Raw genomic sequence first — 12,953 nt, forward strand, 5'->3', positions numbered from 1 at the left:
TGATTGGTCAGTCGCAGAGGTGGAAAGAGTACTGAAATAATTTACTCAAGTAAAAGTAGCACTACTTTGATGAAATTTTACTTAAGTACAAGTAAAAGTACCGGTCTAAAAGTTAGTAGCTTGTTAAAAATGTACTCAGTAAAAGTTACTTAATTCTTTTTTTAACAGGGTTTGGAGGTGGTGGTGGTGGGGGGAGGGGGGGGGGGGGCTCATAAATCTCTAATTAGTTGTTTTAATTAGGCTAAAGGTAAAGGTATATATTTACAAATTCAACTTCAATGACAAAATGAAATATGTCGACACACGACATTTAAAACATTTATGGAGATGTCTGTCATTTTAGTGAAGACCATCCCATAAAACAACACAACCATTGAATTGAAGATGGCATAAAATGTGGATTCTGTAAACCAGGAGCTATTTTAGACTCTTTTTAGGGATGCTCTAACACCCCTAATTTTGATCTCAGCACCCCTAAAACTAAAGAATAAACCCACCATAGTCTCTAAAAATTGTGTGGGAAACACTGAATTATCTTTTTCTTTTTTTTTTAAACACTTGCAGGGCATTGAATATCATTCAATTCTCATTAGGAGCTGAGCCCCTCTAAAGGTCTGATCCTAGTCCTACAATCACCCCTGCTGTAAAACATCCTTTTTTTCACCAACAGTCACACTGCAAATCTATAAATCAATGTGGGTCAAGGTCACAAGAGTAATACCTAAAAACTTATCTTTTTAGGCTACTAAAGCATTTTGCTAAGTGTCTTTTATATGTTCTCTTTTAACCTCTTCTTTTTCTTTTATTTTCTGCTCTGTGGCACTTTGAGATTGTTGAAATGTAAAATGCAATGCAAATTAAATGTAATATTATTATTAGTAGTAGTAGTAGTAGTAGTAGTAGTTGCCCTGGCATATGACTGGCAGCTGCCGAAACACCGTCAGTTGCCCTGGCAGCTGACTGGCAAGTGCTGAAACACCGTCAGTTGCCCTGGCAGCTGACTGGCAAGTGCCGAAATACCGTCAGTTGCCCTGGCAGCTGACTGGCAAGTGCTGAAATACCGTCAGTTGCACTGGCAGCTGACTGGCAGCTGCAGAAATACCGTCAGTTCTGGAGTTGTCAGTCGCTGCCTTCGGAGGTCTGATATTTCCGTATAATGACCGTTGCTATAGCCTAGCTACAGATTGCTCAGCATAGCATTGTTGAATAATACAAAACACATCAATGTGGCTGGTGGCTGGATTTAGTCTAAATCTAAATCTAAATGTCTAAAACTAAATCTAAATGTTAAATGTTAAATCTAAATGCTAAATCTAAATCATTTAGATTTAGATTGTGCATATTTGTCACCGTACAGCTAATCGGGCAGCTATGGCAGCTACGGAAATCGGGCAATGACGAATAGCTCAAGCTGTGTCAGCAGATTCGTCACAAATTCACAACTATAAACAGCATATTACCATAGACTGTATAGATATTACTGGAGATAAAAAAATAAATAAATAGATAAAAATAAATAAAAAATATTACTGGAGGATTTTTAAGTCGCAGTTATATAGTGCTCACTTCCAGAAAAAAATATTTGCTGCAGTAGATGTGAACTGTGACTTGAAAATCGGCAGAAATATGTTTTCTAGTGACCCGATTTTGCGAACTGTTCATTCATTGGATCAGCCCAGAGCTTTTCTATCTATCGCTCTGGATGAGCCCTTTCTCCCTTTCCCAGCAGGCCGTGCTCCATTCCACATTTTAAGAACAAACAAAGAAAATCATATATTACAGTTATATATAATTTTTAAATATAAGTTGTAGAATACTGAAATAGGAGTTGATTTAAGTTGAAAAATTGGAAATGATTAGAAAGAACTGGACCACAAGAGTGACCATGACTGAGAAATGCACAGCCAGAGACTGGCACAAATGTATCATAAAGTGGCTTCTTCTTGTAATTTTGTTTTTAACCTCGGTATTTGAAAAATCCAGGCTACGGCCTTGAGAGTGACACTTCATATCCAATAAATGAAACTTAAATGAAGTGGTATTAGTATAGCTATTATTACGTGGCTCCAGTTATTGCATTTGTAAAGGATTTTCCCCCAGGCCAATAACGTAATAACGCCATTGGTATGTTATTACGTATTAGGTTACATTATAAAATTGGCAAAATATTACGTTATCGGCCGTTATTACGTTGTCGGTCGTTAATACCTTACTGGCTGCTACATACCCTCTATCTGATGTGAATATTTTCTTTAAGCTGTCAGAAGTGAGGATCCATGGTTAAAACATTCGGTGTACATGCATTTCATCCTACCACGTACGCTACGGAGAGAGATTTGTCTGCGCACCATAAAAGGAGTCAGAAGAAGACTACCTGCTGTGCGCTTCTTAACGTGCTTGTGGACTGAGGTGACTCCTCCTCCGTCAGATCAATGAATGACCCTACCATAAGAGGGTCAGACAGACTCATTCATCCCTCTGTATACACTTGAATGAATGAGTCCGATCGTCCGTACAACCCCATGCATTTTAAAATCCTTCTCAGTGTAACATATTTATCACAGTATCATCCACTGTGCTTTGTAAAAACAAGATCTCGTCATTATTCCAAGCATGAAGTTCAACTTAATTTGTGAACATGAGACGCACTCCTAGAGACACGAGACACGTATCCTACACATATCCTATACCGTTTCCTCATTCAAATATGAGTAGACTATCACATAACGTGACAAGTTTCACATTATAACGTGATACTGAAACTTCACGTTTAACGTGAAACGTGTGATACTGATGTTGTTTTTCTTTTTCTGGTGTGGCAGCAATACGCAATACAGCTTCCGTTTTTAAAAAATCTATCTTTCTTTCTTTCTTTTTTCTTTCATCTCCAGCGCACCAATTTTAGGCCGGCTCCTTTAACGCACCATGTTTGCCTTTGGCTATTTTTGAAAACAAACTTTGAAACAAACGTGAAAATAAAGCCATAGCAGGACTAATGCCTTTTGTCTTCATTAACAACGTGTGGGGTGAGTCGGAATTGGTAATGATTTGTTTATTTGTAAATAGGATTTCCGAGTTTAACAAATCAGCTAAGTGAGATCGATCGCCAGAGGTTTGACAAGGCAAAGACAGACAAAATGCTCAGTGACTGTTAACAGACATGAGGCTGACTGACTGCAGCTATAGCCTCTGACTACCACAAGGTGGTGGCATTACCCCTTACATAAGCCTGTATAGTCAGATTCACTAAACTAATGCCATTAAATTGTTATTGAAAGAGGCAGTATATTTTCATTGTCTTGACAGAAATGTTATACTATTCACTATTCAGCTAACGCAACAATTAATGACCGAGAAGAACAAAACCAAGCGGCACCAACAACGTTAGAATAAACCATTCAAGTTACAGTCTCACAGTAATCGCTGTCAAGTTTTGCTACATCTAATAATAACTGAGTAAGTAGTCAGAAAACGAAGTTTTATTTAATATCAGGTATAGTTGATCTCATGACTCGCTCCAGACAGTGAGAGGCAGCAGCTGAGTGAAGCCGACGGGAGGAAGTGGCGCTTAATGCAGCTCCACACCTTTCCGGTGTAGCAGCACTCCGACCAGCTCGGCTTAAAGGAGAAAGACGAGAGCTGGGTGTATTTATCCAAAGAGGAGGGGAGAGATAGGAGGTAAATGACTTATATTTCAATTAACAGTTATATTCAGAGAGAGCATAGGCAAAGGTTTTGTCACTGTCGCACGTATTTTATGTCCAAATATGATTAGTTTGCTACAGCTAACTGCCGTTAGCTTGTTAGCTTGCGAGGCAACAAGCTAGCTAATGCTAGCCGTCATTAGCAGCCACGGGCAGTAGCCAGCTAATTTGGGATGTCTGACCCTCCTCCTAAATCTCTTTCAGGGGGACGAGAAGTGGAGTTTCGTGAGTGAATACAAGTGTTGCTGAATCGCGGAGGATTTTCCCCCCAGAAGACGTCCCCCCAGCGAGGTGAAGGTAACCGGCACGAAGCTTTGATGGACTAGCTGCAGAAAGCTGCTTTTCTCCCCCGGTAGTGCTGAAGAGAAGAAGGGCGCACCCGGCTAGGAGGACCGCCAGACACAAACACCAGAGGGACCTTACATGTCCCGCGGCTTTCTTTTGGGCCTTATATACACGCCGTATCTGCCCTGAACGAATTTTATAAGCCACGGTCTGTTTTGTTGATGCAGTTTTATGTTGATTTGGGCTACACAATGAACGTCCTGCAACAGCTGCTGCCAAGTTTTTAGACTAACCGTGCCATGGTGTGTATAGGCCCTGTAAGCATAGTGGTACTCTGAACATAAATGTCCCTGCATCTCACAGGATCCTGACGCACAGACTCGCAAGTAAAAAAAAGTCCATCAAGTACTGTTTCCTAGACTTAAAATGAGCGTGTATTTTTGACTTTTTTCCCCCCACACACATATGCTCTTCGTTGAGTCATGTTTTCACAAGTAAGCTCATAATCAAACTGAAGATATAATCCAAGTGAAAATAATAATCGGTGTGCTAGTTGCTGTTTCTCTCTTTACGAACCGAGTATTTATGCACAAGAGTTCAACATGGGGAAAATGCTCTCAAAGATATTTGGAAACAAGGAGATGAGAATATTAATGCTTGGACTTGACGCTGCTGGAAAGACAACAATCCTTTACAAACTGAAACTCGGGCAGTCAGTAACCACAATCCCCACAGTCGGCTTCAATGTGGAGACTGTCACCTACAAAAACGTCAAGTTCAACGTGTGGGATGTTGGAGGCCAAGATAAGATTCGTCCCCTGTGGCGACACTACTACACAGGCACCCAAGGGTTAATTTTCGTGGTGGATTGCGCGGACAGGGATCGCATCGACGAGGCAAGGCAGGAACTTCACCGCATCATTAATGACCGAGAGATGAGGGATGCCATCATCTTGATATTCGCCAATAAGCAAGACCTTCCGGATGCCATGAAGCCACATGAAATCCAAGAGAAGCTCGGATTGACCCGCATCAGAGATAGGAATTGGTATGTTCAGCCCTCCTGTGCGACCACAGGTGATGGACTGTATGAGGGCTTGACATGGCTAACCTCAAATTACAAATCTTAATGATTGAGTGCTGACTGTTTTAGGTCAAAACTATAATAAAGTTGCAAATAACAAATAACTTCTCAAATGAGTATGGTTAAGAAAAAGTTTATTATCCCCCATTTATTTTTAATACTGCGTTTACCCCATGACTAATTTATCTTAAAATGGGTTTGCTGGCTTAAAGTTTGCTTGTACTGTGTAGCAGGCCTATATCACATTCATTTTTAGGGGAGCTTGCTTGATGAATATTGAATGAATTGGTCCTATTGTTAAAGCCACAGAGATCACCGCTTTTGCCTGTTGTTTTTCCTGTTTTATATAATTTTTCTAATGAAGCTGGAGTTTTTATCTTCATTATTGGACTAAAGATGGTTTCAAGGGTCTTCAATCTTTGTTGCATTGAACTTGGATCTTTTGGTTTTTTCTTTCTCGTTATTTTCTTTTAAAGGTGAGATCTTTAATGTCAAGCAACCTACTTTGAAGGACTTTGACATTTGTTTTAACACAGTACTGTGATGAAAAGTGTTTCTTCTGAATGGTATTGACTGCTGCAAGGGGGGGGGGGGGGATTTGTCACTGCTCACATTTCATTGTCATCAGTCTTGACATCAGAGGGGAAAAAAAGACTTGTTTTGTTATCCCTCTCCCAATCCCCCATATGTGGGCTATATAGTTAACTGATTGACCTTTTGTGTCATGTCTTGATACTTAATTGTGCTGAATATTCAACAAATAGGCCTCCAGTAACTCTTGAACATGCTTGTCAGGATGCATTTTTAATTTTGGGTAACACGTAGTCAGTCGACTCAATCTCTCCAAAGGAATGTCGTTCAGCTCTGAGCTCTCTCAATCTGATACCACAGTTGATTAGTCTCAGTAATGGGACATTATATGATAGCCTATATCTGTAGCATGAGTACGAAAGTACAGTAACCCTCCATCAGAGTCCATCTGTCGTGCAGTCAGAGGGAGCTGCTTGCTGGTGAAATGTTGAAGACACCTTGTGGTGCAGCTCTTACTCCTCTTTTGACTAGGGGAACCATGTACAGAACAATGTCATTGTAATGTCTTATTAAAAAAGTGATTTTAAATCTGTTATGTCTCTGGTTTTTCGACAGTAGGTCTGTAAATGCTCCAAACCTTTTATGTATTTATATGGAAGTAGCAGAGTGACGTGGTCAGAAAACACAAGAAAGACTAAAAAATGCCTTTTTACAAGTCTACAGTGTTTAAATTCCTCTGGTTTCTAGTGCTATTGGGCTGGATCTTTATAAGAACTCTCTTAGCTCTCAAACTAAGTCGTTGGCCTCAGTGCCCTTGCCAGTAAAAGGGGGAAAATGTACAAAACAGGAAGTCCGACTGCTGGTCTTTCTGGAACAACAACAGAGCCACATGATAGTTTGCATGAGAGTTGGAGGGTCAATGAAGATATACAGCTGAACTGTGAATTCTTTTTGAATGTTGCATGTTGGTCGCAAGCCACATTTGAGTTGATGCTGAGCTGTCAGCTGAAACTTCCTGACTTTACTTTTGACTGGGACTGGCATTAAAAAGCAAGTCCCTGTTGTTTTTAATTCAGTGGGAATGATTTATGTTCAAGTTGACAGATCCGGGGCTGCTGTTGAGAAACTGAGAGGAAAATACAGTATGTAAGTTTTTAAAAATTCTTAATGAATAATGCTAATAACATTTAATAAGACCACTCACAACCATATATTTTCCCTTTTCCACACAATTACAAGCACAGCAAGTGTGTAATGGTATTACTACTATAAATAATCTGCGTGATATTGTGATCCCTCTACAATCTAAGATGAATGGTGAACTTCTATCACACCCCTCAGTGTCAGTACCTGGCAGCAGGGTAGAAAGATGAGGTCCACATCCTTTTGGGGCTCTAGTCCACTGCTGAAATACTGACCTCATTAAATTCTTGCTGCTGCTGAATAGTCATTCTTTCCCAGTTCAAGTTTGCATAACTACATCACATTTTCATGGCAGAAGAAGGATTTGGGGCGCACATTAGATATTTTCATAAATTCTGCTTTAAATTTTGAGGAGAATTCCAGTAGAGTATGAAAGACAGACACTGCTGAGTCACATGAAGTAATGTTTTAGTTTCTGTTAATGCTGATTAAAAAGTGTTTTCACTCCTGACAAAGATAATGACAAATGCTTTAATCGCTGTTTAGGGCTACAAAAGATTAGTTGGTATTACTTTTCTTTTCTCAACAGTCTGAAGGCCACTTTCTTTCCCAGCATTTTTACATATCTACATAAAAACTGGCACTGTGTAAGCTGAGTTTGCATTTACAAGAGCGGGCTGCATGCCCTGTGCCTCTCAAGCGGACGAGCAGAGGATTTGCAGTGTTCACTAACATTCAGACACTGTATCTCTGTGTATACATGCATCTGCATCCACATACTTTTAGCTGTATAATCGAGGTGGCAGTCGCTGTATGGAAAATCTGGTCTTTAGCAAGTTGCTGTGGAGGCCTCAGGATGTTTTCTTTAGAACCACGGAGGTTTCCGTCAGACAGGTCAGGTGACATAGACAGATATGACTCTACTACAGATGTTTCCCACAACCCACGTGCACCTCATGCAACTGCGATTTTTAAAGCTTTGATTAAAAGAGAAGCATTAATTAAAATCAGCAGCAGCAAACGTAAGCTGCAAATTGAGCCACTATCCTAGCTTCCAATGGTATTTGTAAATACTCATCTCTTTCAGTGAGGGCTTGGTCAAGGACCTCCATTAGAAGCTGATGGCAGTTTAATTGGGCTCTAATGGCCACTTTGGTTCCCACCACTTCATTACAACCATATGATCCTCACAGCTTTATTGGCAACACCAGGGCCCCCGAGGCAAGGACAGATACTGTAAGCAAGCATTTTTATGGCCTTTCCTCTGTGAAGATGAGACCTCCTGGCCTTTTTGTCAACTCCCTCTGTGGCCGACTGGAATTCCTTACATTTCCTGAAAGGAAAGGTTAGGAATAGGTTTTAGGTCACAAGAAAGAAGGTCAGTAATAGGTGCTGCACATAATGAGTCTCATTCCTCTTGCTTATGATGTGTCAGAAGTGGCCTGCATTTGACAGGTTCTTGAAGCATCTCAAAACTGAAACTGATGAGATGTTGAGCTCTTGATAGCCATAATTCACAGGTGTCATTGTATGCAAAATAAGAGGGCACATTTGCCTAAACACTTCCTTCCTTCCACTGCCTTGCACAACAATTGTGTGCGACAGGTTTACCTAAGGCAGCCAAAATGCCTTGTTGTTAGAGCAGCTACTATAACGACACTCTGATGGGATCTCTGCCAGTGTGGCCTGGTGGTTTTGGTGTTGAATAGGTGACTGACTGTACTGCAAGTTTCCAGGGAGTTCCTCTATTATAACATGGAAAGAGGAAGAGTGGGAATAGGTCGCAACTGACCCTGTTTTCCAAGTTCTGCAATCTTTGAACACCTTTCACTCTCTGTTGCAACGACAAGTCGTCCTTTCTCACTCGACTCAGAAATAACTGGTGATTGGTGTTAAAGCTGCATTACTGCCATGCCTACAGACCTCGCCTGATATAATTTTTGTGGTTTTTCAGGGGTGTGGTTTGCCATCCTCACTTTTGCCGTCTTCACTTCCTCTCAACTCAGAATAACACTAGTGGAGGTAACATTCATACACATTTCTGAGTGAGAGCTCGAATGTAGTCATTGCTATCTTTAATGTTGGCCTACTGTTCAACAGCCACACCCAGCTGGATAATCACTGTATGATTTGTGATGCATGCAGGCACAGAGATATTCTTACGCACAGAGGTGAACACCGTTATTAAAAAGGTTTATTTATCTTCCAAATGGTAGGAGGGAACACCTACTTTAAGCCACAGTTCACTCAGCTTTGTTCTGCAGCTGCTTATCCTCAAGGACAGTCAAACAGCCTCTTATAATTCAAGTACACCTTCGGTAGCCTCTAAGCTGTTAATAATGAACTCATGCAGGGCTCACTGTTAAAACGGGTCCGGAAGTGCCTCAAAGTTGTTTCAGGTTTCCTGCTGAGGTTAACGTTCTTGAATGCCAAGGCAAATGCAAGCCTTTGGTTGCCTTGTAAAAAAAAGTGTAAGCGTGCACAGATGCATCATTTGCTGTTCATACTGTGGTTTGACTGCAGGTGTCTGAGTGCAGTTTTACTCCCAAATAATCTTAACTGTGGTGTAAGAAAGCAAAATAAGTTTGAAAATGGGAGGTTTCGAAGTCCAAGGTGCACTCTGGGCATTGGTCCAAAATACATTCCAGTCATATCTGCAGCTTAAGGTTACTTGCTGTGGTGAAATTACAAATTCAGAGGAGCAGAAAATTATCATGAAGTGTTGGAAGTCCACATGACATGTCCAATTTGTCTTTTAATGGATGGACACAGTGCTCATACAAGCATTAACTACATCATTTAAGCCACTAACCATACAGTTTAGTTGGTACAGTTTCACCAGCCTATAATCATGTTCTTTCCATCCATTAAAAAAACAAAAAAACATCCAATCTAAGTCATATTATATTTTTGAAGCCTCGGGCCTTCTATTTATATTCTATTATGTGAAAACCTGAAATTTGTCCACACGGTTCCTCTTGAGAATTGCAGAATGTCTAACACAGCTGTGAGACAGTGTGAACCAATTTGTCCCCGGACTCATAAGCTGTGTTTTCCCAGCTGTAACAGACAGGGAGTAAAGTGGATCATAGCTGAGGGTTCAACATATTGCATTCAGATGTAAGCAATAGTACAGTATAAAAAGGGAGGGAAGGTCCAAAGTGCATCTTTTCCTGAAACAAATATGAAATCATGTGTTTGTTTAATGTATTTGCTCAGTGCTTATTCATGCAGTACACAGGGAAGTGACCTAATACACCTACGTAATCATTTTCAATCCAAAAATAGAGATGGTGTGATTTCAATATTAACCTATTTAACCACGAGTCCCACTTACTCACTGCTGATTTTCTGAACATTATGTATGCTAATTATTTATATCCATTACTCACTAAACCCACTAGATTGACTCCTTCATCTTCATCTCCCTTATTGATAACATATTTACCAACTATTTCAACAATTTATGGAAGGCAGGTGTCTTTTATTTTGATATATATCTGATCATTTTCCTGTATTTCATTTAGCATCAGGGACCTCAGTTAGCCATCAGGAAAGAGAGAACGTTTCAAGCTTTAAAGTGTTCAACAAAAGAAATATTGACCGATTTGAGGAGGTGATTGATGTTATTCCCTGGGATGATGTACAGTATATACTCATGATGATGCAGAACAAGCATATCAATCTTTCTTTATGTCTTTCAACGCTTTATTTAATAAGTGTTTTCCCTTGGTTAGTAATCAAACAAAAAAGAATAGTACTTTCAGAAAACCCTGGTTTACCCCAAGTCTCCAGGAAGTCTTTGCTAGCTAAGAATAGGTTGTATAACAAATGTATCAATAATCCATCTCCATTGAATATTGTTAATTATAAAACTTATCAAAACAAATACAACCATCTTATTAGAAATGCAAAGAAAAAAAACTTTTCAGACGAACTTGATGAGGCCTCAAATAACACCTTATTATCATTAATCAGCTCCTAAACAGGAAAAAGGTCTCAGCTACTCTTCTTTCCCAGTTTGTTGATGGAAATAGAAAATACTCTGACCCTTCTGATATTGCATGTGCTTTTATTGGAAATATTGGCACAGAATTTTAATCCTTCTACTGATAAAGAAATGGACATAATTATTGGTCTGAAAGATTCAGCTGCTGGTCATGATGAGATCAGGTCAAGCTTAATTATTAAAACTAGCTTATATCTTTGCTAAATCCCTTGAAACGGGATTAATACCAAACAACCTCAAAATTGCTAAAGTAGCCCCTTTGTACAAATCTGGAGACCATAGTCTTTTTACTAATTATCGCCCTATTTCTGTTTCTCAAAGATTTTAGAGAAATTGGTTTATAACAGAATGATGGAACATCTCCAAGAGTGCAATATTCTTTATGAACATCAATATGAGTTTAGGAAAAAGTATTCAACTGATATGGCTATGCTTGAACTGTATGAAAAAAAAACTGAAAAATGTCTCCTAACTCTATATTATAGTTTAATCTATCCATATCTAATATATTGTAATATAATTTGGGGAGCTATATACCCTACCTATCTCTATAAACTTTATATATTACAAAAACGATTCTGCAGAATTGCTACATACAGTGACTGGTCTGCTCACTCAGGCCCTCTGTTCAAACAACTGAATATCTTATCAGTTTTTTGCCCTGTAAAGCATTTTTTCAGTTAAACAGTGATGTACACAAACTCAATACAAGACAGGTTACATCTCCCAAAGTTCTGTACTGAACTCTGTCGATCCTCTATGAGATACAGAGGGGCTGAACTATGGAACAGATATATTCATATTTCATCCCAGTCTACTTGTGTAAATCACTTTAAACATAAGCTTAGGATATTCTTGATGAACCTGACTTGATATACTGTACTTATGCTCAAGTTTACGTGTTCTCATACACATACACACATTTTATTTTATATTGTTGAAGTATTGTGTATTGAAGTAAGGAGGTGAGATTCATTCTATAAACCCCACCGAGTTTTCTGATCTCACCTGCACAGTCCTCTTCTTCTGGATGTTGTTAGTGCAAATAAATAAATAAAATAAAAACTAAATAAATAAAACCTCTGCCATGCAACATCTGTAATTTGGCTTTACATAACCTCCTCAACATTCTCAGAGTGGACAATTTAAACATCAAAGTGTGCAGCAGTGTAGATGGGATCCATTCACCCGACAGTATCTACCAGCCACATGTATTCACTCACAGCTCCCACAGGCTAACTGACAGAATGATGGAGATCCATGCAAAGCAACCTCAAAGGCTTCCTTCAGGAGCTTGTCACCACAGTGTCATGCTCCATGACTGACTACATCTGTATGTTTGACAAGATTGCTGTAATTACAGACGAGTCAGTGTTTCGAGTGACATTGCATCTGTATTAGACAGCAGTTTGGGCTTGGAGGAAATCTCAGATCTTTGGCAAGTCAGGCGCTGCTACTCACACATACACACACACAGTCCAGATTTAGGCTACTGAGAGGTAATGACTCAGGGAAATGCTACACACACACGCTGCTCCCTCCCCTCTGTAGTTCTCCCCACAGTGCTGGGCCACCACACATCCTAATGATGACAAATACATCATTGCACTAGTATGCTGTAGGGACACAGGAAGTCAAGTCCACACAAAACCTGTAGTATTTCAAGCAATGGATCAATACACTATTACATTTTTACTGATGCCGTGTTTGAACTCAGTGACTCAGTATATATCAATAACATCAAACCAAATAGCAAATATCTATTAGTTAACAGTTTTTAAAAAGCGCCCACACTTCTGATTATATATACACAGTCATAGGCAGGTCATAGTGCTGACATAACTGCATTGGTAGGAATAGTAGAAGAAGGCAAGTGTGCACAATATTTTCACAGTTCTGGGTTTGTGTGAACTGCAGCACAGCTGTCTTAACAGCACCCCCCGCCCTTCCCCTGTTTCCCTGCTGGTTGGGGAGGAGGTGTGTGTGTGTGTGTGTGTGTGTGTGTGTGTGTGTGTGTGGTTGGGAGGGGCGACAACAGTTGTCCTGTCATGCCTTTGCTTAGTTGTCATTGTATCACTTCTTTGCTCTCAAATCCACTGAGCAAGAGTGTTACAAATGATCAAAATTGTTGTGCCTCATTATTCTAGATGCTGAAAAAGAGCACTGATCACATGCTCTTGTTTTGGAATGAAGCTCT

At 39.8% G+C, this 12,953-nt stretch overlaps 1 protein-coding gene across 1 annotated transcript; it reads left to right on the top strand.

Annotated features, from left to right (window-relative positions):
* The first annotated feature begins 3,579 nt into the window (after positions 1 to 3,579).
* Positions 3,580 to 5,661, top strand: arf6b (ADP-ribosylation factor 6b). The gene is made up of 2 exons (XM_053336301.1): positions 3,580 to 3,678; positions 3,909 to 5,661. The coding sequence occupies exon 2, from the start codon at positions 4,592 to 4,594 to the stop codon at positions 5,117 to 5,119; it is 528 nt and encodes a 175-aa protein (XP_053192276.1). The 5' UTR covers positions 3,580 to 3,678; positions 3,909 to 4,591; the 3' UTR covers positions 5,120 to 5,661.
* The last annotated feature ends 7,292 nt before the right edge of the window (positions 5,662 to 12,953 follow it).

The sequence above is a fragment of the Scomber japonicus genome, chromosome 16, assembly GCF_027409825.1.
Source record: "Scomber japonicus isolate fScoJap1 chromosome 16, fScoJap1.pri, whole genome shotgun sequence".
Lineage (NCBI taxonomy): Eukaryota > Metazoa > Chordata > Actinopteri > Scombriformes > Scombridae > Scomber > Scomber japonicus.